Source organism: Phocoena sinus, chromosome 13 (assembly GCF_008692025.1).
Source record: "Phocoena sinus isolate mPhoSin1 chromosome 13, mPhoSin1.pri, whole genome shotgun sequence".
NCBI classification, from domain to species: Eukaryota; Metazoa; Chordata; class Mammalia; order Artiodactyla; family Phocoenidae; genus Phocoena; species Phocoena sinus.
This window is the reverse complement of record NC_045775.1, coordinates 6,707,637-6,733,551: the sequence shown is the minus strand read 5'-3', so window position 1 is coordinate 6,733,551 and position 25,915 is coordinate 6,707,637. Positions and strand designations below refer to the sequence as shown.

Genomic DNA, 25,915 nt, shown 5'->3' with positions numbered 1-25,915 from the left:
GGGTTTTAGCTCCTTATTTTTGCCAACAAAAGTGATTAACCACTTGATTGCATGGACTACTCTGGCTTATTTTACTTTCACTGACACTACAGTAGCACATATATCCCTTTGGATCTGAGGAATCCAAATTAATTTCTCTGACCATGGTGACAGTTCATCGTGTCACATTAGTTCCTACTAATTTTATTTTATTAATTTGACATGTATTTCAGGCAATGTTGGATTTTAGGTCTTTTGTTACTTGTAGAATCATATCTCCAAAGTTTGAACACTTTTTGTACAAGGTGGTTTTTAGTCTACACCCTTTCTCCCGGGAAGGCATGTTCACATTCATGAATGCTCCAGAGCTGTTTAAATTTTAGTAAATAGAAATTGGAGATATGAAGAACTTGGTAACTTTTTCACAGATTTCCGTCCCTCAAATCAGGGTAAGGCAGAATTGTCTGTCTGTCTGTCAGGGTGCCAGATGAGTAACACAGTAGTGTACACTTACGGTCCAGGGTTTGTCTCCTTGGATTTAGGGCCTCCAAATCCACTTCGCTGGCACACTGAGAGGGGGAACTACAGGAGTTACAAATCAGGCAGTCATTGTCTAGCCGTGTTTATTGCTTGAAGGCCGATTTACTGGAGGAACCAAATTAGCATTAGAAGGTTGTTTGGTGAGCATAGAAACCAACAAGAAGAGGCAGTAGTTGGATGATCTTAATGACTAGTTACTATCAACACTGCTGCATCCAGCCTCGCTATTGGAAGACTGTTCATAGACCTAAGTACCATCTTCTCTGAATAGTGCTGTAGATACTAGCAGTGTTTGCTTTTTCATTAACCGCCCCCCATACCTGCTGTATTCTCATCACCTAGTAATGAGTGTTTTGCTTCTTAGCGCACCACTTTTTTAAGTATTGATATTTGGGAGGCATCTCGTTGTGGCTCCATGCTCTTCCTGCTGGTGCAGGAATGGTAACAGTAGAAATAAGTGGGGATGTCAGTCAGTTGAGACAGTGCTTCCCAGCTCCTTTTGTCTTGTGGCACACACAGAATAACCTTTTTTTTTGGCGGTACGGGGGCCTCTCACTGTTGTGGCCTCTCCCGTCGCGGAGCACAGGCTCCGGACGCACAGACTCAGCAGCCATGGCTCACGGGCCCAGCCGCTCCGCATAATGTGGAATCTTCCCAGACCGGGGCACGAACCCGTGTCCCCTGCATCAGCAGGCGGTCTCTCAACCACTGCGCCACCAGGGAAGCCCCAGAATAACCATATTTGTGTGACACACTGGGGCAAATGGATTTCTTCTCCACCTTCATTCACCCTGCTCCTCTCATGGCTGAGGGGAATCAGTACTTTTTTATCACTTATATTAGTTGAAAGCTCTAGGTTTAGAGTCTAATCCTGAAGGACCATGAGTGCTACACTTTAAGTTTATTCTTTAACAGCCATGGGGATATTTTGAGCATGGGATTAACATGTCCAGAATTTATGGTTAATCTTGTAGCAGGATATAAAATGGATTAGAGAAAGAAGAAAGCCTAAAACCTGGTAGATCAGTTAGGTTATTGGATTAGTTGAAGTGAAATGATATGGTTAATTCTGGGTAATAGGAATAAGACTGAAAGGATAGATCAGAATACTAGTACAGAGGTACAGTCAGTAGGGCTTAACAACTGGTGGTAGGATGGGAAATGGGGAGTGAAAAGTCAAAGGTTGTGGTGATGAGGCTGGGTGGCTAGGAGGTAGGAAGATGGTGGGATAATTAGTAGAAATAAGCAATATAAATATAGAAACAGGTTTGGAAATAAATTTCCTGTTTAAGGTATATTGAGGTCTAGTGGCTATTCATATTTCAAAATATATACGAATACTTAGCCATGTCACTCTACGGAGAAGTTGGGATTGTGGATGGGGTAGTGGCAGGGGATGCATTACCTCCGTGAGTTTATTGCAATTTATAGTATGACCTTTAGCCTTTTTGACTCAAACACACCAGAATTGAGCTAGTTTTCGGGGATAGATCCACAATAATCAAGCTCGTGTGACTGATATATAAAACCAAGAATATTAGTTTATTCATTTACAGTGAGGAATAACTAGCACAGAGATTGAAGTACTTGTGTTGGCGTGACCAGTAAGATCTCATTCAGGAGGCAAGTAGACTCACATAGGAATCAAGTCATAATGAGGGAGTTGCTTAGTAAATGTGGCATTATAACAAGAGAAGTGGATGGCTTTTCAGGTGTTTAATGGCCATCATCTCCAGGGTAGGGCATGGATGGATCAGTGGTTGATTGACTGTGATTCACACTCCCCTAGACTATGCAGTTAGCCCTTAGTATCCAAGGGGGAATGATTCCAGAAGCCCCCAAGGATACCAAAATCTGCAGATGCTCAAGTCCCTTCCATAAAATGATGTAGTACAATGAATAGGGTTGGCCCTCCATATAAGCAACTTCCTGATTATGACTGTATATTGGATCCTTTTCCTTCAATGTCTGTAACCTTTTTCTGTTTCCATGCCTCTTAGCACTGTTCTTTCTGATCGACTCATCCTTATTTGTAAAGTAGATTTACTTTACATCTGTAGGATTAGAGTCAAGTCTTGCATTCCTATTAATTTGCTATACAAATATATATATATGTATGTATTATAGACAAAATAAAGTCTTTTCCTTCAGTGGTTTATAGTTAAGAGCAGGGAGATGTGTGTTCCCAAAGTATACTCTGTTTCTTCGAGAAGATTTCCAAAGCCTTGACTTGGAAAAAATTACATCCACAGGCTTGGGTGACTATAAATATGGGGGACCAGGGGAGTGAGGCCAAAGAAGCATTAGGATAACACCCAGGTTTCTAACTAGGGCAACTGAGGGCTTTTCTTTCCTAAGACAGAAAATTGAGTAGGGGAGGAGAATCAACAGCAGATTGTATTAGGAAGGCAAATTTAATATATTTTAGATGAGTAAAGTTTAAAGGGCCAGTGGCCCATCCAGGTGTCAATAAACACAAATAGGAGCACCTTGCCTGGTGCTTAAGAGAAAGACTTGTGGTGCGTGGTGATGGAGGTTTGTGTACCAAGCAGTGTTCTAAGTAATTTGTATTGAGTCATTCAGTCTTCACATCAGGCTGCTGAGAAGTAGAGATTGTCATTAACTCTTTTTAACAGTAAACTGAGGTATGAGCTGCAAAAGTAAATTGCCCAGCCAGGTAAAGGGCAGATTTGTGAGTAATCAGCATGTAGATAATTGGCTAAAGTCCTGCCAAGAAATATCTAAAATGAACCCACATCTTGTCAGTTAACTTAAAAATGGATAGTGAGCTGTAGAAGTAGTTCAGATCCATGATTATTCTAATGAAACATTTCCTCCTAGTAGCAGATTGCATTTTCATAGTTAATTGTCAGATTTTTAGAAAGTGTAGTCTCTTAAAGACAGACACTTGTTGGATTAAAGAAGGGAGGAAGGGAGCACATTAACTATCCTTAAAAATTTAGTTAATCCTTTAAAAGAGGGGAGGAAAACACATGTCCTTTACTAGCCAACTCAATCCTTTGCACATACTTAATATGAAAGAACTTTTGTCCTTTTAAATAATCTGAAATACTATGCTATGCAAACATATGCTATGCAAACATAAAGTATCACACATGTATTGTTATTCAGCATCTTGTAATACTTCTGTGTTATTACAGTTTTGGAAGAGTTGTTTTCATAGATTATGACCAGGAATTTTCCAGTTACTCAGTGTTGTAGTTGCTGTAATTATTCTACTTGGTGACTTCTCTTTTATTCCATTACTCCTTCCTTTGCAAGGTTCTTCCAGTAAAGGTTCTTCCAGTAAAGGTCTGAGTGGGAACTTCTGTCTTTGTCTGGAAATGTCTTTGTTTTGTGCCTGCTTTTATGTGGTACTTTAATTGGTTTTGGAATTCTAGCTGACAGTTGTTTTTCTCCTCACTTTGAAGATACTTGATTGTTTTCTGATGAAAAATCAACTGTCAGTCATACTGTTGTTTCTTCCTTTATAGGTAACGTGTCATTTCTCTGGTTGCTTTTAAGAATTTTCTTGTCTTTGACATTCTGCAATTTTGCCATGATGGTCTAGGTATGAATTTATTTTTATTTTATTTTGCTTGGGATTTAGTGTGCTTTTCCACTTTGAAGATTATTTATATTCGTAACTGGGAGAATCTTAGCCATTAGCTCTACATAACGTCTCTTCCTCATTCTTTCTGTTTTCTCCTGGAATTCCTGTTGCATATTACCTTAGACATATCTTAGACATCTCTTTCTACTTGGATCTTTTGACTTATCCACACTTGTTTCATCTTGTTAGTTCTGTGTTCTGTGGCGTTTCCTCAAATATGCCTTCTGTTTTACTTTTTTTTTTCTTTTAATTCTAAAAGCTCTCTCCCCCACCTCCAAGCTACTTTTTCTTAATTCACCGTATCCTGTTCTTTGTTTGGACTTCTGTTTTGGGTTGTTTTAATCAAGAAAATTTTCAAACTTAACAAAAATAAAGAGAATGCTATAATAACCCCCCATGTACCCATTACCCTGCTCTAGCAATTGTAAATTTTGTTTTGTTTATATCCCCAACACACACACACCCCTTATTTTGAAGCCAGTCCTGGGCGTCATCCATTTAATCCATAAATATTAAAATGCATATCTTTAAAGGATTCTTTAAAAGAGTCTTTAGACATTTTTAATATACTTATGTTTTATTACACGGTGTTTCACTTTTTAAGCTCTTGGGTACTAACCATCTGTTTGTCTGCTGATCCCTCATGGTGGATCTGTCCCTTGATTAGTTTTGTTATTTTTAAAAATTCAGATGTAGTTTTTCCTGTGGAACTTGTGTGTGTGTGCCTTGGATTATGGAAGTGGTTCTGATGATTTGTTTCTGCTGGGCACACTAAGCCTCGGCCCACTTTTACACAGATTTTCAGCTCGTGGACTCACACATCATGTATGAAATAAAAATTTGAAGAGCACCTGCACAGAACATGCGTTTGGGTTTCAGTGTTTCATGGGGGACGACACCCACATCCACCCACACCCCCAAAAGCCCAGGAAATAGCTTTCTTGGTACTTCTCAGCAGTGATAGACACAGTTTTTCTAGGGTCCTTACCCCTTACACATCACTGTCATTGTGTTGTAAGTTTTTACTTTTTTGCTCTAACTTCATTTCCTCTTCCTATCTAGCACTTGAATATCTCCCCTTCCTTCCTTTGGAGCTTTGCTGTAATTTTTTCTTCTATTCTGTTTAGCATTTTTGATTATTTTTAGAAGGGAAAGTCTGCTTGGTCTTACTGTATTGCCACAACCAGAAATCATGTTTCTACCCATCTATTTTAAGGTGAAGAGTCATAAATTTCTTAAATACTCCATACAAGAGTGAATTAGAGGGGTGTGTGTGTGTGTGTTAATCTGATAAACTGCTATTCAGGTAACATTTAATATGTGTTACTATTTCATCTGGTGAGGTAGACAATACCTAAAAACACATTCAGACTTGTATTTCAATTAAAAGTCTTCTGTTCGTGTACTTGTGCTAAAATCGAATAGTTACATTAACTTGTGCTTCTCACATTTGTCAGAAACGTTGGTAATATTAGATCTGATTTAATGTAACAGAAAAATATTAATAAATGCAGTTTTACTGCCAGGCAGAGTCTTTATTGTTTAATATTTATTTATTTAATTTACTTATTTACTTGGCTGCTCTGGGTCTTAGTTGCGGCACGCAGGATCTTTAGTTGCGGCATGCACATGGGATCTAGTTCCCTGACCAGGGATCGAACCCGGGCCCCCTGCATTGGGAGCTTGGAGTCTTAACCACTGTGCCACCAGGAAAGTCCCAGACAGAATCTTTAAGTACATGAAGTTATGTGAGATACATCTGGAAAATGGACTAATATCATTAACATATATCCCTACATATCAGTAAGGGAAAAAACTCACTGGGAAAATGGCAAAGGATATAAATATACTGTTTAAAGAAAACTGCAAATAAAACCATAGTAAGATGTTTTTCCTTATTAAATTGGAAAAGATAAAAAATGATAATACCTTGGGTTCAGAAGGATGTTGAGAAATTGGAACACTTACACATTGCTAATGGGGATGTAAATTGAAATTGCCCCGAGGAAGGACAGTTAAACATGTGTCTTCCAAGGATCAAATGTACATTTGGCACATTGTTGGAAATATCAACAGATTTGAAGCAACTTAAATGTTCATCAACTAAATAATCATGGTATGCCCATACAGTGGACATACATAATACTGTTCAGTGTTTTATAACATGAGGCAGTTATAAACATATGAGTATGGAATGATCTCCGAGGGATTATTACATGGAAAAGGCAAGGTGTAGAACAATGTATGTAGTACGCTAACATGAGGGAGGGGGAACGTACGTGGATTTTAAATGTTTAAAATATCTGGAAGAACATACAAGAAACTGGTGATGATGGTTACCTTGGGAGGGGAAGAACTGGCTGGCTCAGGATCCAAGGAAGGGAGAGAAACTTTATTTTTCACTTTTGAGTTTTAGGTGATGGACAGTATTATGTATTATTTTAATGGAAACCAGAGTTTTATTGTGTGTGAAAAGAAGATACAAGTAAGGGAAGAAGAATCCTGTGAGGTTGAATTTGAATTCTGGATATATCAGTATGAGATCATGATTTTTCAAAAAAAAAATTGCTGAAGGAGTGAAACAGTGAAAACAGAATGGGGGAGATTTCTTTTTTCCTTTTTTAGAAATTTGAGAATGGTAGTTAATTAACTGTTGTACATTATTACTTTGATAAAAATAAAGAATTACAAAAACAAATAATTCAAGAAAAGCCCTGTGCCATCTTAAGCCCTATAATACATGTGAAATTCTCTTGCTGTTGCATCCATTTCAGTATGTTGCCATGTCATGGTTAATGTTCATTTGACAAATAACGAGTCTTACTCTGTGGTAGGCACTGTGCTAAATACTTAACATACGATATACAGAATTTTGTGAATGAAAAATATTAAGGAAACATTTTCATCTAGAAGTTGCTCTGCTTAACAGTTTGCTCCTTTGATTTAATACCTTAGAATTAGCATAGATTATTAAAACTAGAGAATATTTTGATTATTCTATAGAAGAAATTAAACTAAGGAACTTGCTCTAGATGGAGACTCTAGAACCAGATGTTTGGTCCAGCATTCATTCCACTGAGGTTCAGTTGTGAAATTTGGTTCCTTTTTAAAATGTACTTTTGCTGGTTTGGAAAGTTTTTTTTTTTCTACTTAATTTCTTTTTGTTTTAAAAAGATTTTACTGTCTTCAGTGACTTTCTACCTGTTTGTGCAGTTGTGCCTTTTCCTATGCCATGGGCTCTGTGCCTTGGACTGTTTTCTTCCTCCATGCTTTCTGCCTGTTTGTAAAATGCAATAGAATTTTCTGGATGAAATATGACTTCCTTCTTGAGTATTGAATTTTTCTTTGATTTTGGTCTCTTGGAGTTAAAACCTAATTAAGAGTTAGTTATTGTCTAGAGACTTTATTCTTCCTACATGTCAGTGGTTCTTTGTACTATGTATAATACTTGAAGTTGGGATGTTAGAAAAATTTAGCTCTTACCATTAGATAAATGTTCCATTTGTTGAATAGTTATGTTACCCTATGTACTATATTAATTCTTTTTTTAATATAAATTTATGTATGTATGTATGTCTGCATTGGGTCCTCGTTGCTGCGCGCAGGCTTTCTCTAGTTGTGGTGAGCGGGAGCCGTTCTTTGTTGAGGTGCGCAGGCTTCTCAACGCGGTGGCTTCTCTTGTTGCGGAACATGGGCTCTAGGTGCCTGGGCTTCAGTAGTTGTGGCACACGGGCTCAGTAGTTGTGGCGCACGGGCTTAGTTGCTCCACGGCATGTGGGATCTTCCGGGACCAGGGCTTGACTCTGTGTCCCCTGCATTGGGAGGCGGATTGTCAACCACTGCGCCACCAGGGAAGTCCCTATATTAATTCTTTTGTTTGCTTTACTAATTAAATAACTTAAGGCCAAAGCCTCATCTCTCATAGATATGCTCCATTGTTTTATAGGGTAGTGCTAAGAATGCTAGCTTTATTTTCAGATTCTAGCCCCATTTAATTAATAATATGACTTTGTATAAGTTTCTTGATTCCTAGGTGATTTTATTCACTTGTAAAATTATCATAATGGTTCTTATATGTAAATAATACATGGAAGAGTGGTTAGAATAGGGCGTGGCACATATTGAACACATATATTTGTTGAATGAATAATGTAATCTTTTATGGTAACGTGTGATTAAACAGATAAAAATATACAGATAGTGACTAGTATATGTGCCATAAAGTTAGAGATTGAACATGTTAATAGTGTTTTATTTAATGAATTTCAATAAGCTGATAGGAAATTGAAAATCCTTAGAACGTTTTTTGTTTCCTGTTGATTATTTTGTTTGTATTTCAAGGCTCTTCATCGGTTACCTGCTCTCTTAAAAAAATCAGTTTGGAAAAAAAAAATCAGTTTGGTATATAAAGAATAAACTATATCATGAAGAAGAGCAGCTTATTTTGTCTATAAAACAAATCACTTATAAATGAATTTAAGATAAAAGTATTTGTTTGTTGAATGCCACACATGGACTCTTACCACTGAAGGTAAATTAATTGTCTTGGAAAAGCTATGGAAGTGATGGTAGGATTATTGTATGTAAACATAATTCACTCCTAGAGATAGAGTTAGTACTGGAGTTTTGTTATTCTTCCTAACCTTTTCTCTAAGGTTTTGGGTTGAAGAGGAATAATTACTATACTAAATTTACATCACTGTTATTTCTCACAATTTCATTTCTTGCATAGTTCTTTACTGCTTTTATGATGTAATCCTTTTTATTGTTATTCCCATCCTATTTTTCTGAGATTAAGCTTATTCTGAGGTCCTTTAGCATCTCCGAAAACGACCTGTATAATAATACCTTATATTTTTTCCTCTGACTTTGCTTGTATTTGAGTTTCTTTCGTCTAGAATGTTTTGTTACTAGTGCATCTTGTAATTTTGGGTAGTAAGTGCACTGACTTCTTCACAGATCTCTCAGATTCTCAAAAAGGAATGTACTTCTTGCATTCTGCCTTTCAATCGGGTAACACTCAACACTGAAGGGAGTCCCAATCTTAGTTCTCCAAGCCTCCCAGGATCATAAAATTTGCTGGTTGAAGCGTTACAAAGGGGATCTCCTGCTTAATTGACAAGAATAATGTAAAGGAGGAATTAGTGGAGGAACTTTTAACTACATTAATGTTAAAAATTGATTCCCTTCCTCTCTCCTGACTTCTTATCAATGACCTTATCTGGGAAGATTTTCTTATTCCAGGGAGCCACTTGTCATTTTGGTTTTTACTCTCTGACCTGTGTTGAGTCTTTTTTTTTTTTTTTTTTTTTTACGGTACGCGGGCCTCTCACTGTTGTGGCCTCTCCCGTTGCGGAGCACAGGCTCTGGACGCGCAGGCCTAGCGGCCATGGCTCATGGGCCTAGCCGCTCCGCGGCATGTGGGATCCTCCTGGACCGGGGCACGAACCCGTGTCGCCTGCATCAGCAGGCGGACTCTCAACCACTGCGCCACCAGGGAAGCCCCCCAGAGTCTTTTTTATAATTTAATTTTTTTAACAAAAAATTGTGCACCTAGGCTGTATATACCTTAAGTATTTATAGCCTTTATTCTATGTGGTATTAATAATTAATAACTGGTATTGATATAATACCTGATACAGCCGTAAATCGTTTTGGTAAGACATGAAGCAGAATCCATTGTCTTTTAATTGGGCTAAAATCTACATCGCTACTACTGATAGCACATGGAAAGACAGAATTATTCTGTACCTGTTGTTTCCTTCACAGAGAGCTAGTGGCATCTGACAAAGAACCATGATACCTGGCTGAAACTCCAGGATGGAAGTAATGCACAAGTCACTTTATAAAAGCCAACACTGTAAATCGTACGTAATGGCTATATGCAAACTAGTGATCAAAGTTAATAATTTTAGAAGGGAAAAGTTTACAGTTAGCTTATAAGTGGCTGTGTAAACCGATGCAGTAGCTGTTTAGCAGCTTTCCAAATCCTTGGAAGGCCAGTGTGCCAGTAAGAGAGTCCTCATGCGCATTCCCACATCTGGCTCGAGTGACTTAGGGGGGATGAGAGCTAGAATCACATTCCTCTCCTCTCCCCAAGTCCTCATTCTATTCAGTCAGACTTTTCTCAGCCCCTGCTACCACATTTCTGCCACATTTAATCATAAAGTACTAGGTCTTAAATGTTCCAAGTAGCTTTTTTTTTAAATTGTAAATACTGTCTTTACCAGAGCTGGTGCTGGCACTGTTTTGGAGATCCTCTATGGGATCTCATATTAACTGCCTGACTTACTTGCGAGTAAAAGAAAAGTGAGAGGCTCTTCATTTTACATTGTAGTTCGTTAGTTTGGATTTAAGCCAGGGGTGTTGGTTCCCGCAGTATAATACTGTGTTTGCATTATTTGATACTGCTTCTCAGAATTGACTCGTTTAAATTTTTTTTTTTTTAAGATAGAGATGACTGAGTCAGTTTGACGTTTAGAAGCTTAGTGAACGTTTTTGTGGCTGTCTCACCATTGCCCCCCACTTCCTCCCCAGAAACCCCCTAAATTCAGGTGTTCCATAGAAATAGTTTTAAAATTGAAAGTCATCCATGATATGTAAAAATGGTATTAGAGGAAAAATTTAAAGTAGTATGATTTTGTAAGATTCTGGGAAAGAGTTTTCCTCAAGTTTATTTTAATAAATAACCATTATAATTGTATTGGTGATGGTGAGCAGGAGAGATTCTTACAACATGTGATCCTTCAGTTCTTTTCCCACTTAAGAGCATGGTGGTGCAGAAGCAGCATTTATTTTCACTTGACTTTAGTATTTGGGTATAGCCCATCTATTTCTTCCCTTCTTGGCTCAGCAGCTTTGCAGATGTAAGCCACACTTTTGATACTTGCCACTTTTATAACGTATAAATTTCTGGGGCTTCATTAGGTAATTTTAGTGTAATACTAAGTTTAACTTCCCCTGAGCTTCAGACCCTTTTAAAATATATATTTTTTAACCTAAACATATTCTTCATTAAATTTAAGGATTTAAAATGTTTCTCTGTTTATTTTCTTTAAAATAATATGCGTATAATCATTGCATTTTGTTTAGGTTCTTTTTATTCAGATAAACAGCAAGAAAGCTCTTGAGTTAAGACTACATTTTCTAAACCATATTCTACTTCTTTAGTATCTGTTTGTTGATTTTACTCCCCCCCAAATTTTATTCACCATAATGTTTCTTATTACAAAAAGATTTTTAAATTACTTAGCATCAAGTAAAATTGATAATCCAAGAAGGTGTCTATCATATTCATTTTTTGTGACTTTTTAATACTCCTGGGCACACCTTGTACAAATACCTCAGTTTGAGAGGCACTAGCTCATTGGATCAAGTGGACATTTCTTGGTATGAAGTGAGGGATAAAAGACATACTTAAATACTAACCCAATTATTAAAAATAGTTGTATTTGATAGACATGACTGTCACATTGCTAGGTAAGTTTTTAGGCCACTTGCTCTCAACCCCTAGACTCACCCTCTTTTTGGATGAGCGCTGATCGCAGAGGACACTGAGTAGCCCTGCTCTGGGCCGTGATGACTTACTCTGTGATTACACTCTTCTTCATATTTGATGTCTTAAACATTTCATTTCCCCTCCCTAAAATTGCACATCCTCGTTTTCTAACTGCTGCATTCCTTCTGTTACTTCTTGACAAGGCAGATATCCCTTCCCCAGGGAAGCCTGTCTTTACAGTGATCATCACCGATAAAGCTAGACATTCCCTCTCTGTGCTTCCATAGCCCCTTATTCACATATCTGTACTGTTAACGGTATACTTACCTTTTATTAGACTGTGAACTCTTTGAGGGCAAGGACCTTATTTCCCCTCTGGTCAAATACAGTGCCTAGCACCTAGCAGGTATCAGGAAATGCTTGCTTCAGTGAGTGGATGAGTGGACAGGCTCTTTCTAATTAGTGTTTGATGTGATATAGCTCTACCATTAGAAATTATGACTTGCTATGACCCCAGAGCATTCAACTAATGGCAACCACCTGACCCCTGCTCTCTAGCCATGTTTCCAGTCCAGGGTGGTATGGTGTGGAGTTACTATGGCAGTTATTTTTGCTAGTACCTAATGTTTTAACTTATTTCTTTCAGGAATTGTTGGATAAGTATTTAATAGCCAATGCAACTAATCCAGAGAGTAAGGTCTTCTATCTGAAGATGAAGGGAGATTACTTCCGGTACCTTGCTGAAGTTGCTTGTGGTGATGATCGGAAACGTAAGTGTATTTGGTTTATGGGTAAAGCTAAAGTATAAAAGAGAGGGAGGATAGATTTATAATGTTACCTTACGTTCTCAAACATGAAAACAGTTATGACTTTACATTATGTGCTCTTTATAAAAAATTAAACTCATAAACTCTCTGATTATAACCTGATAAGATACTATTAAAAACAGGCTTAATCTTTTAGGCTTTAGAATTTGGTTCACCATATTTTTAGCCCCAGAGTTCTTTGCATATGCTTTGGGTGATGCTGTTGTGTCACATGGTCTTCAGCATCTTGTATGTTGAAACTTAAGATAACTGGAAATTACATGTAGAGTAGAAACAGGACATTGTACTTTTTCTACTTGACATATTAATTTATTAATTACTACCTATTTTGAGGGATCATAACATTGATTACTAATTACACATAACCAGATTTCTGAGGAGGAGAGGTCAGATGAGAGTTTTATTGCTGGTATATAATTTATCACAGAAAACACAGCTATGGGGAAAAGAGTAACCTGATTTCCTAACTTGATTGTAAAACAGTCAAAGTAAATTTATTGGCAGTGAACTCAGTCCCCTGGAGTATTGGTAGCTGGGTGTACGGTAGCACATTGTGCATGTGCCTGCTAGTCTAGATAGAAGCAAGTCTGGGTGGAAGTATCACTTAAGTCCTTATTTATTTCCAATAAGTTTATTATTTTGTTTGTCATTTTACCCTATCCAAAAAGGGCATGCCCCACAAATGGTTATTACAGCCTCCTCTTCCTCTCTCTCAGAGAGTTACTAAAAGTGAGACAGTTTTAGCATCCCCAAAATTAGTGTAATTGAAGATATAAAGAGAAAACTTTTGTACCTTGCTGTAATAGAATCTGTATACTAAACTGTTGTGTTATCAATATATAATTTCTGTTGCCATAATGATAAGCAAAATTAAACGTGACAGATATTTGCACAGGACTGAACATTTAAACATCAACTAGTCAAAGGGATATCTTTGGGAGATTGGGCCATAGCCCCAGCATTAATCTGATCTGACCCTTTCTGGCTCATTGGGATTTTCTCGTCCTATACGTAGAACACTCCAGTAGTCTGGGATTTGTAAATAGTCTGTATTTACAAAGTCTAGATGCTGAGATGCTTTAGAACTCTCATTGTAATGCCTCCTTATGTGCTGGACACCAAGAGCTCCTTAGTTAAATGTGAGGGCCATACCAGCTATGTTTAGATCAGTGAATGTGCCATTGAAGAAGAAGAAGGAAAGGCACATATTCGGGCTTTAAAGGGATAACTTGATTTCTGTTAGGTCAGTCCTTCTAGAGCTGTAATGGGCCCAATGGCCTCATTCAGAAAACCTAACCTTTTCAAAACATGATATAATCAGATTAGTGCTGGTAGTTCTTCCTGAACATTTTGTTCAGGAAGGTGACATTTTTATTAAGCCAGTAATCAAACTCTGGTCAGCAGATTTTGATCTATATACTGGTGCTTTTATATTGCCTTTCACATAATACATGTTGATACCGAGGGTCAGTGTTATTTCTACAGATAAGTCACAAAAATAGAGATTTTGGTGGTGATGATCTTTGTAAAATGTTTCCATTATTGTGGGAAGGGATATTGCAGCTGATTTTTTTCAAGTTTTATTGAGATATTATTGACATATATCAAATTGTTTTTAATTGCTGCATTTTCAGGTAATAAAATTAAAAGACATGAAAGAAGAAAAGTGTTTTAGTCCCAGAGATGAAAAACCTGATATACTGTCTCATGGTTTTTATATTAAGCTGATTATAAACAAGCAACATTATAAACTAGTTTTTTAATAGCCCAGTACGGGATAATGTTTTTGGTTTGCTACTGTGGTTTTAAACGAAGGCTACAGAGAGAAGTCTGGCTCTACCGAGTTAGTAGCATAGGTTAAAGGTATTACTGTATACTGGGTGGATATTTTCAGTATCATGCTTTTTTATTTCGTTTTTTTCCCTTCACAGAAACGATAGATAATTCCCAAGGAGCTTACCAAGAGGCTTTTGATATAAGCAAGAAAGAGATGCAACCCACACACCCAATCCGCCTGGGGCTGGCTCTTAACTTTTCTGTATTTTACTATGAGATCCTTAATAACCCAGAACTTGCCTGCACACTGGCTAAAACGGTAAGATGTGTGTCCGGAAATACCCTCTTTAGGTTATTTGAGATAGCAAGCATGTTAATTTCTAGGTATTTTACTTGGATATCCAGGGATGATTTCTACATTTATTTGGATATCTCCTTTTTCTTACCATCGTGACCACTACCACTGTCCTTCTCAAGATCTTACTCTCCCAGCTATGGTTGTAAGCAGTAAGATCTGTCTAAAGAGCATATTGGTCAGAGTAATCAAAAAAGTATGAGAGAAATGTAAAGGATTGGAAAGTAATGCCTGCCAGGTGTGTGGTCAGTAGAATCTCTGCATCCTCAAAGTGTTTCAAAGTGGAAGCGTTCCAAGGGGTTTTTGCAAATAAATACTAGTTCTTATTTGTAAAAAATATATTGGGCATAGCTACTGTGCTGTCTGTCCTGTGAAAGAACTAAGAAATGCTTGTTTACTGATTAAGTACGTATAACTTTATAAGTTTTAGTCATCCTCAAAAATTCTTAAGCTGAGAATCCGAGGCAGTGATTTCATTGAGTTTTGTTTTAAGTGATAATAGAACATAAAGTGGATGTTCATCTATTTTATAAAAATGGTTTGTGACTATAGAGTGTCAGTTTGTGTCGATGTAAATATTGTCTACCGTGGATATTAATATTTGTCAGGCTTTTGATGAGGCCATTGCAGAGCTTGACACACTGAATGAAGACTCATACAAAGACAGCACCCTCATCATGCAGTTGCTTAGAGACAACCTAACAGTGAGTTTTTCATACTTTTAATTTTATTTCCTTTTCAGGAACAAAAGTATTAATATTTTATTCAGGCTCCCTGTGTTTTGGGGCACCTATATTAGAGCTACACTTGCTCTTAGAAAATGATTATATAAAAATTACATAAAAATATTAAATATGTATTAGTATTTTGTATAGGACAACTGTTCTTCGTAGGCAGATTTTCAAGTTGAATGGGCATTTTATCAGACCTTCCTGAGAAAGTACTAAGATTTTAGGAACTCATAATATTAACATTATTGACTCTTTATTTGACTGGTATGAAGATGTTGAGAAATTATGTTAATATAGAAAGTTTGTCTTTTTTAATTTGTTTTTTCTTTTGTTTTTCTCCCTACCTCTTGTATAGACAGGGGGTGGAGGAAAAAGTAATGGTGAAAAAAATACAGGTTGAGCTTTACTTAGCTTCTTTTGTAGGTTCAAGTAAATTGGATAGGTCAAAATCTTAGACAAAATGTGGAAGAAATACACCTTTTAATATAAATGCAGTTCTCCCGCCCCCCCCCCCAGATTTGATGCTTTATCTTCTGCTAGATAAAAAAAATTTTAACATTAGCGCCCTCTGTTCAACTTCGCTGAAGAGAGAAATTATGAAGACAGTTCATCCCCAGCCATTAGAAATCCCTCTGGTTGTGAGGTGACAATAGAAAAATGATCAGCATAAATAGCTTCTATAGAAGAAAAACAAACTGAGCAATTAACCTCTTTCCAGATACACCGTGGAGCTATCTTTTTTTGCGGGGGGGTGGGGGTGGCTCTCACTGTTGTGGCCTCTCCCGTTAAGGAGCACAGGCTCCGGACGCGCAGGCTCAGCGGCCATGGCTCACGGTCCCAGCCGCTCCGCGGCATGTGGGATCTTCCCCGACTGGGGCACGAACCCGTGTCCCCTGCATCGACAGGTGGACTCTCAACCACTGCGCCACCAGGGAAGCCCACGTGGAGCTATCTTTTAACTAGTTCTGTTTTCTCTCTCCCAGAGATAGTTCTTTGGGGATATTTGTTTGTTTTTATTTTAGTATCTTAATAATGACTTAAAGGTTAAGACTTCATCTTTGCTAAAATTGCCACTAGTGTCTTGGTGCTGGTCTAATAGAAATCCATTTTGTGAACTATTATTATGCATAGTCGACAAGTATTGACTATTCCCTTTTTCACTTCATTGTTCCATCCGAAAATTAGAGAGACTAACATCCTACCTAATTCAAGAACCGTATCTACATATCTTCATGCACACATGCTGCTTCCCTGTAACTTAACATCGTTCACTCCTGTTTAACTCTTTGCAGCATACAAAGTAAGCCTGCTTCTTATTCTATATGATAGCCCTTCAAGTACTTGGCAATGGTGACTTTGACCATGGTCCCTGCCCACCCCCCAAAAAATTTGTTTTGGACTTATTAATCTCATAAATTATATTTTAGTAGTGCTTTTAAAAAGAGCATTGGCCTGCCAGAAATTGAGAGAGCATTAAATTCTAAGGATGTTAGTTACCTTGTTTTTATCTGAGATTATAGTAAGCTTTGAAAACGTACTCAAATAGCGTATATGTGTTTGTCATTTTGCAAATGCACAGTGAAAGGAATACAGGGGTACACTTTGGGAGGAGTTGATGAAATATAACTTCCAGTCTTAGTCATAATCTCTGTTGTTTAATTTACTGCTCTAAGAATTACATTCTGATATAATAATAAGACTTGAAATGATTGATCTAGAAATAGTAACTTAGTATGATTTTCTTTTCTAGTTATGGACGTCAGACAGTGCAGGAGAAGAATGTGATGCGGCAGAAGGGGCAGAGAACTAAGTGCATCCAGGGTGTCATCCCTCTTCCCCTCAAGAAACCTTTTTACTCATCTCCATTCCTTATTCCATTTGGATTTCCTATAGCAAAGAACCCCATTCATGTGTATGGAATCAACTGTTTATAGTCTTTTCACACCGCAGCTTTGGGAAAACTCCATTCCTTGATTTGTGTTTGTCTTGGCCTTTCTGGTGTGCAGTTACTGCTGTAGAAAAGTATTAATAGCTTCATTTCATATAAACATAAGTAACTTCCAAACACTTATGTAGAGGACTAAAAATGTATCTGGTATTTAAGTAATCTGAACCAGTTCTGCAAGTGACTGTGTTTTGTATTACTGTGAAGATATGAAAATGTAGTTAATTACAGTTTAAAGAGTTAAAAAGTGTTCTGCATAACTTCCTGATTCCTGCATTCCCTCCCTTACTCTTCTTCGGGGTTTTCTTTCAGTAAAGCAACTTTTCCATCCTCTTAATATATTCCTTTTTGGTAGGAATCCAGAAGTATTAGATTGAATGGAAAAGCAGTTGACATTTTGAGGCTGGAGGTCACAAATTAAAACGCCTCCTGTATCATATATGATGGAGGTCTTGCGTATCTGTGACAACAGGGAGTTTCCTCATTCATTCTTCGTTTGCTGCTGTTTAAGTTGACAACTTCCCTTCCCAATAAAAATTCACTTACACCTCCTGCCTTTGTAGTTCTGGTATTCACTTTACGATGTAATAGAAGTAGCATGTTGCTGCCAGAATACAAGCATTGCTTTTGGCAAATGAAAGTGCATGTCATTTCTTAATACACTAGAAAGGGGAAATAAAGTACACAAGTCCAAGTCTAAAACTTTAGTACTTTTCCATGCAGATTTGTGCACATGTGAGAGGGTGTCCAGTTTGTCCAGTGATTGTTAGAGAGTTGGACCACTATTGTACGTTGCTAATAATCATCGACTGTAGTCCCAAAAAGGCCTTGTGAAAATGTTATGCCCTATGTAACAACAGAGTAACATAAAATAAAATTACATTTTATAAACCATTTACTATGGCTTTGTAACAATTACATACTCATATATTTTTTTTTTTTTTTTTTTTTTTTTTTTTTTTTTTTCAGTACGCGGGCCTCTCACTGTTGTGGCCTCTCCCGTTGCGGAGCACAGGCTCCGGACGCGCAGGCTCAGCGGCCATGGCTCACAGGCCCAGCCGCTCCGCGGCATGTGGGATCTTCCCGGACCGGGGCACGAACCCGTGTCCCCTGCATCGGCAGGCGGACTCTCAACCACTGCGCCACCAGGGAAGCCCAACATACTCATATTTTAAGGGACAGGTGAATTTACTACTTTCTGAAGTTTATTGATACTTCCCTTTTATCTCATGTAAAATGGAGTAGTGGTACCCATTTTTCTGCATTGTGATACACTTGTCTAGGGATGCCTGGACCTGTATAAAATTGGACTCCATTTCTTAAGAGTTAGTGTTTTACCTTAGATCAGTTTTGTGGACCCTCTCTTCCTTAGATGTAAATGATATTAGTTAACTGTTAAATGAAATAAAGTGGACATTTTAAAACTAGAAAAGTTAAAATTACGTGATTGTGAATGCTTTGGCTGGTGTTAGAATTACGTTTCAGTGGATATTCAAACAGAATGTCAGAGTTTAAGAGTACCTTGTTTTGTTTTCAGATAATTCTCTTTGTAAACACTCAGTTGTACCATTGGTGAGTTCAGAATAATTTGGGTTTTATAATACTGCCATGGCTATTATACTAGCCTGTCTTAGTATTGGCCTGAGAATTTATTTTAAAGTCAGAAAATAATCTGAAAAATTAAGCTGTGTGGGATTATCCTTTTTCTCCTAAAAGTGTAACTATGAAACAAGGTTTTGTTTGCACTTGATTCGTTTTCTGAGGGGAAATGAAAAGACAGAATTGAAGGGGACTTGCAGAAATTATCCATTTAAATAAGATTAATAGAACTCTGGCCTCCAAAATCTAAATCAGTAAGACAGTGCTTTTTAAATAAAAATTTCAATAAACATTGAAAGAACATTGTGAATTAGGAGAAAAAATTATCAGTCCTAACGAAGTTGTAAGTACTGAATAAAGAAATGACTACACTACTTTGGTGAGTTATGAAAGTAGCCTTCTTTCTTAAAGAGCAGATTAGTCCCAGGTTATCTCCTTGCTTTAGGAGAGGTGAGCATCTTTAAAAGGGGGCCCAGCCTGTGGTATTATCTCTTTTTGACTCTCATTTTGGGGCCTCCTTGTGCTAGATGTAGAGGATATTTATAGAATACTGCTAAGAACTCAGTCGGGGTAGAGGGAGGGTTTAAACCCAGGTTTGAGCTTTCTAACTTTTATAATTACTTTCTGAGATAGTTTAGAAATTTTAAATGTTAAACCTATTTTGTAGTTAGAACTTTTTAATTGGCAGTTTTCCCTTTAAAATGTCATTTAGATTTTAATAACTGAAAATAACAGGAGGGTGGATTGCATCCTAACACTGATTATCCAAAATAGAAACATTAGGGATTTCTCTTCCAACATACAGTACATTCAGCCATGATTATTTGACCCGAGATTGGGAAAGAACAGTACGTTTTTTTGGACGGGATTGGTAGACTACAGTCATGTGTATAACTTTAAATATTTATCAGTAGAGACTGTTAGTTTTTAAAAAAATCATGAAAAACACTAGGAAGCCCATTTAAAGTGTGTAAAAATTCTAATAGAGTAAAATATTTTGAGATCAGAATTCTAGTCACTTATATTTAACTGGACTGAGTTTTTTGTTTTGTTTTTGTGGTGTTGAGCCAAACATTCAGAAATATGAGGGCCTATTTTAGGCACAAACGTGACAATTTTTGTTAAATTATGAGCCTGAGTTTCTTTGGACTGGTTATAGATAGGTGTCATCTGATATGTTTAGGAAGACTCACTTTAAACTGATTAAGACAGTTATGTTGTATGTTTTATTCTGCCATATATCATCTTACCTTGTATAATTTGTATTTCATCAGCTTTGCAAGAGGAGAGTTACCATTGTATATCATATATCTTACCATTGAATTTTGAGGCCATCACAATTAAGTACCAGTATAAACCACCTGCCACAATAACGTTTTTTTTTTAACAGAAACCACTAATTTTTTTTTTAATTAATTTTTTGGCTGTGTTGGATCTTTGTTGCTGTGTGTGGGCTTTCTCTAGTTGTGGCGAGCGGGGGCTACTCTTTGTTGCGGTGTGTGGGCTTCTCATTGCGGTGGCTTCTGTTGTGGAGCACGGGCTCTAGGTGTGTGGGCTTCAGTAGTTGTGGCTCACGGCTTTAGAGCGCAGGCTCAGTAGTTGCAGCGCACGGGCTTAGTTGCTCCGGGGCATGTGGGATCTTCCCGGACCAGGGATCGAACCCATGACCCCTGCACTGGCAGGCAGATTCTTAACCACTGCGCCAGCAGGGAAGTCCCCCACAATAACGTTTTTGATGCATTCAGCAGGTGCTTAAGAAACCTGTGGTGTCAATACCAGAAGATGAGTCCCAGACCATCATGAAATTCAGTTCACAGCAGACTTGCCATTTACTGGTTAGCCACAATTCACTTACAAAAGCCTTTAGACTTGATGCTTTAAAGGGAGTAATAATAAATAGTAAGTAATAATAAATACCCAGGGGGAGAAGCTGGAGACTGAACCGTCTTCAGTTTAAAATTAGAACACCTTGAGCATGTCCATAAATGGTCTGGCCCTTCTGTTTTAGTTACAGGGAACCAGCATTGATTGAGTTCATTTTGGTGCCTGGTCATGTATTAGGCACACACACTCACATTTAGTCATGTTTAATCCTCTCAGCTGCCCTGCCAAGTTAATTTCCCCTTGACTGATAGGACATCTGATCAGAAAAATAATGAAGTTATTTGTCCAAAATTAATGTGTATTAAGCGGCAGACTTACAGTTTGAAATCAGATGCCAAAAGCGAATTCATTTCTGTGTCACTGTTGCCAGCTGTGGGTGCTTCAGCTTGTTTACTATGGCTAGTAAGTAGAATTATTTATCTTTTATTTTCTGTCATACTGGGAGGGTTGGTTTTTTAACTCTTCCTCCGCTTACCCTCAATCTGTCATTTTTGCCCTTGAGGAAAACCTTAAAAGCAGCTCAGGGAATATTAGGACATGCTGGACCTAACCCATGGTTATGGAAGCAAGTCCAAAAAAAATCAACTGAATTTCCCAAGGTCCCAGCTAATGTTTGACCTGAAGCTAGACAAAATTAGACCAAAAAAACAGATGAAAATAGTTTCAGATTCTCAGTAATTCTCTACTGCCTAAGTTGAAAAGAATTTTCAATGAAAATTATCTGTTCTTGCCACTCAGACTTAGAAAATGAAGGCTTTAATATACATTTCTCTAGGAGGTATTTTTAAAAGATGTTAGCCCTCTAATGATTTTCAGAAAGTAAGGAAATAATGTTCATTACCAAGCATTTGTCAAATTTATGGTTCAGATACGTTCTTCATTTTGTATGTTTCACACTGAAGGCCCTTGTGTTGTCAATGTTCGTCGTATACTCAATACTTCAGTATAGTGATAAGGCCATCGGCCAGGGTTCTAGCCCAAGCGCCCCACTGGTAGCTGCATGTGATCTTGGGCCACCATATCGGGGGCCTGACTTACCCATCTTCACAGGTTCTGTTTTTAAGCATCTTCACAAATAAAACTCAGCTTCATAAAATTTTTGAGGTAGATTTTTCTCCTGATTTATGAATGAGAAAACTGAGGCACAGAAGCTAATGATGTGTCCTAGGACTTGGGTCCTCATAGCTAAGTGAGTGGTGGTATCAGGATTCAAATCTGGGTAATCTACTTGAAAGTTGGTACTCTTGCTGCTGTGCTATGTTGCCTTTTTTTGGAGATTAAAGCAGTGACAGATCAGTGCTTTTTAAAAATTTCATTATGACCGATTAGTGGATAGTGGAAACCTAATGGGTCACAGCTAGCTCTTTTATAATAGAAGTATATGGCATGGGAATTCCCTGGCGGTCCAGTGGTTAGGACTCAGTGCTTTCACTGCTGGGGCCCGGGTTCAGTCCCTGGTCGGGGAACTAAGATGCTGCAAGCCGCATGGCGTGGCCAAAAAATACATATATATGGCATGTTAATAGGGATAATAGTTTGTGAAATCATTTTCACTTTATGTGAACAGTGGGTTGTGATGTAAAATTGATTTCAAATGAGTTTAAGAGCCATTTGTTCTAGATGGTCTTAGAGGTTTCTTTGCAATTCATGTCCTAGGACTGTTAAGTTCATAATTTCACTGTTGTGAATAGTATCAGAGTTTTTAGTGGTGACATTGTTGGGTCCCTTCCACTTAAAGCATTGTGTTAATGGCAACACTTTCTACTTTAGAATGTGCTGAGCAGTGAGTCCGTTAATGCCCTTTAGAAAAAAAGGAGACTCCCTCTTTTGAGGGCAATACTTTTTTTTGTTTTTTTTTTTGGCGGTACGCGGGCCTCTCACTGCTGTGGCCTCTCCCGCTGCGGAGCACAGGCTCCGGACGCGCAGGCCCAGCGGCCACGGCTCACGGGCCCAGCCACTCTGCGGCATGTGGGATCTTCCCGGACCGGGGCACGAACCCGTGTCCCCTGCATTGGCAGGCGGACTCTCAACCACTGCGCCACCGGAGAAGCCCAAGGGGGCAATACTTTTATTCCACATTGCTTGAAGGATTATGTGAAGATTAATTCTTGTATCTTTTCTTTGTCCTCAGACACTGTTTTCTGCAGCATATCACAGCCTTGGCCTAAGACCATCAAGGAAGTACTTAAACCCTAGAAGCATGGCAGAGTTAGGATTTACTCAGCTAGCAAAGAGAATTATTAAGGGCTTTCATGGGATATGAATTACTAAGTGGGTTTGAAACTGGGTTGAGTCCCAAGTAAAAATCAGTACAATAGGCCTTACTACTCTAGGCTCCTAAATTCTTTTATTTGAGCTGGAATACAGCTCTTTGAGGAGTATATAAGGTTCTTACCAAATGCCTATGAAAAGAGTTGTATTACTGTAATTTGAACTAAAGATTTAGGAATTTCGTTGCTAATTTAGACAAATGAAATTATATACTGTAGACTTATTTGTTTGAGATGAGATTTATTTGCCTAAATACAAAAATCACCATTTTTCTTTCTGTGACAGCAGATGACATTGTTGAAAGCTAGAAAAGTTCTGCTTAAAAGTCAATTAAGTGCAGCCATGCTTTCTTTCCACTCTGGAAATGTAGGGGAGCTAAACCCACCTAATGAGGCTCAGGTCAACCTCATTTCTGAGGACGTGTGTATGTGTATACTAGAAGTTGGCATTTATTGAAAAAACTTCCTGCCCCTCACTCATCTTATGAGCGCCACTCCACAGCATCTGACTTGAATAACTCTGGACCCTGAAGGAGGCCAAACTGCTTGTATTTTATTTTCTGCTGGCATCACCTTATGTTTTTTGCCCATTTGGAATTAGTGCTGAGCACTCTCTCCATCCTAGAGCCGTGGGTCTTCAGACACGGCCCTGCATTTCAGCCATTCTCCTTAACAGGTGGTGTTCTTTCAGCTCTTCTGGCACTTAGAACCTTGGTGCCTTCAGTGGAAAGATTTCAAAAGACTATTGTGTCCTGAGACGGGGCAACGCCACTACTTTGGAGCTAGGAACATAAATGGGACAAGATTACTTGTCTATTCCTACAGCTGCGTGATGTGAGAGACACGTGACCTAGCGGAGAAAGATCTAGCTTACACGAGCATTCGTTCATTCACTTACTCGTTAAGTATATTGACTGCCTGTTATGAGCCAAGGACTGTACTGGGTACTCGTACTTGCAGCTTTGCCGCTTTTTTAGTTGTAGGCCTAATCTCTCTCAGCTTCAGTTTTCTTACCTATGAAAGAGACACCTGCCCGACCTGTGAGCCAATACGTGAAAATATTTCCAAGTGTAAATGGGTTGTGAGATACACATATGTGGAATACTCGGTGAGCAGCAGGACAACCTAATTTCAGAATTGGAAAGTTCTAATAAAGTGAAACTAGTCTTGTGGAAGAGAAAACCGTGGGACCACACTTGGAGCAGACCTATTGCCCTGGATTTTCAAGGGCATAGTAGACACAAAAAGAAAATGACCGAAAAAAAAAAAAACTTAAGCAGCGGTTTTGCTTCTAATTAGCACTCACTGATGCAGCAGATGGGGAAAGGTGGTTCTGTTGCCATGAGAAAAAAATCAGGAACAAGTACCAAGAGGAAATGCCTTTGTTTCTCAACAGGTAACTTCAGTGATTGATAGTGCCACAAGGCCGTAACTGTCAAGCTTCGGCATGCATCGTGATCACCTGGAGAGTTTGCTAAAACAGATTTTGATTCAGTAGGCTTGAGGTAGGGCCCATAGATAATGTGCATTTCCAGCGACTTCCCAGGCGACGCTGATGCTAATGATCCGGGCTTGGTAGGTACTTAGGAAACCACTGCCTTAAGAAAGCATGAATAATTAAGGCCAAAGAGAAGATCAGGTGATTTTCACAGCAGGGGAATAAAAAGTCAGTTAAATGATTCTGAATGTAGCAGCACACGGTTGAGATCTGTGCCCACCTGAGGCTAATGAAATGAGGGCCTTCCTGTCAGCAACTGAAGTTGATCGGGTTGATTACGCAGAAGAGCACAGGAGGCTCCGGTTCACTCTGCCTCGACTCGGTCTTGCCCATGTTAATGGTTTTGTATTTAAAGTAAAAATAGGGGATTCCCTGGTGGTCCAGTGGTTAGGACTCTGTGCTCTCAGTGGCAAGGGCCCAGGTTTGATCCCTGCTGAGGGAATTTAAATCCCACAAGCCGTGCAGTGTGGCCAAAAAACAAAAAAAAAAGTAAAAATAAAATACAGTTATACTCTAATACTGAACAAGCAGATTTCGTGATTTGACGATGCCGTGGAGGTGAGTTAGAACTGATCCTTAAGGTTTTAGGTAAGGAGGATCCATCTGGCTGGTGGATGTGAGGTTAGAGGTCTGCTTTCAGTATTAATGGGAGATCAGTGTTGGGAGACTGGCCTAAAGCTTGAGGCAGGAAGCCAGGGATGTATCAACAGTGGGCAGGAGGCCCAGAAACTTGTTAGGGCACCATGTAAGCTGACTAATGGCTCTATGGGTCACCAGGGTCAAACTAGAGGCCCAATATTCCTGTTACAAGGTAGAGCACTTGAGTTCCTTCTGTTCTGATTCATCAATCCTAAATTGTTGATTCAGGGCAAAATAAAACGCAAATGAGCTTTCTTTTTTAAAGATAAGCTAGAGGGGCTTCCCTGGTGGCGCAGTGGTTAAGAATCCACCTGCCAATGCAGGGGACGTGCGTTCGAGCCCTGGTCTGGGAAGATCCCACATGCCGTGGAGCAGCTAAGCCCGTGCGCCACAACTACTGAGGCTGTGTGCCCTACAGCCGGTGCTCCGCAACAAGAGAAGCCACCTCAGTGAGAAGCCCACACACCACAACAAAGAGTGGGTCCTGCTCGCAGCAACTACAGAAAGCCCGCGCTCAGCAACAGAGACCCAACACAGCCAAAAAAATAAGTGATGAAAATTGCTGATGGCTCTGGGGAGATAGTACTTCTTAGATAGAAACAAGTATACTAGTCTCTTTCTCCTTAGTTCTTTACAGGCTAAACTATTGGGTTGGCCAAAAAGTTCATTCGAGTTTTTCTGTATGTTGTTACAGAAAAACCCAGATAAATTTTTGGCCAACCCAATAGAATAAGAGGTTGCAAACCCAGATCAGGCTGCCC

General features: G+C 38.6%; 1 protein-coding gene across 6 annotated transcripts in view; it reads left to right on the top strand.

Moving 5' to 3' along the window:
* YWHAQ (tyrosine 3-monooxygenase/tryptophan 5-monooxygenase activation protein theta) overlaps positions 1–19,237 on the top strand; it is a 33,150-nt gene extending 13,913 nt beyond the window's left edge. For 2 of the 6 annotated variants that reach the window (XM_032652620.1, XM_032652622.1), the window contains exons 3-6: positions 12,277–12,400; positions 14,389–14,552; positions 15,197–15,292; positions 17,070–18,159. In XM_032652620.1, coding sequence (XP_032508511.1) covers positions 12,277–12,400; positions 14,389–14,552; positions 15,197–15,292; positions 17,070–17,129 — 444 coding nt within the window. In that variant the 3' untranslated portion in view covers positions 17,130–18,159. Of the gene's footprint in view, positions 1–12,276; positions 12,401–14,388; positions 16,620–17,069; positions 18,160–18,233 lie in introns of those variants that run through there. The other 4 variants (XM_032652621.1, XM_032652626.1, XM_032652625.1 and 1 more) reach the window with 4 other exon arrangements.
* The last annotated feature ends 6,678 nt before the right edge of the window (positions 19,238–25,915 follow it).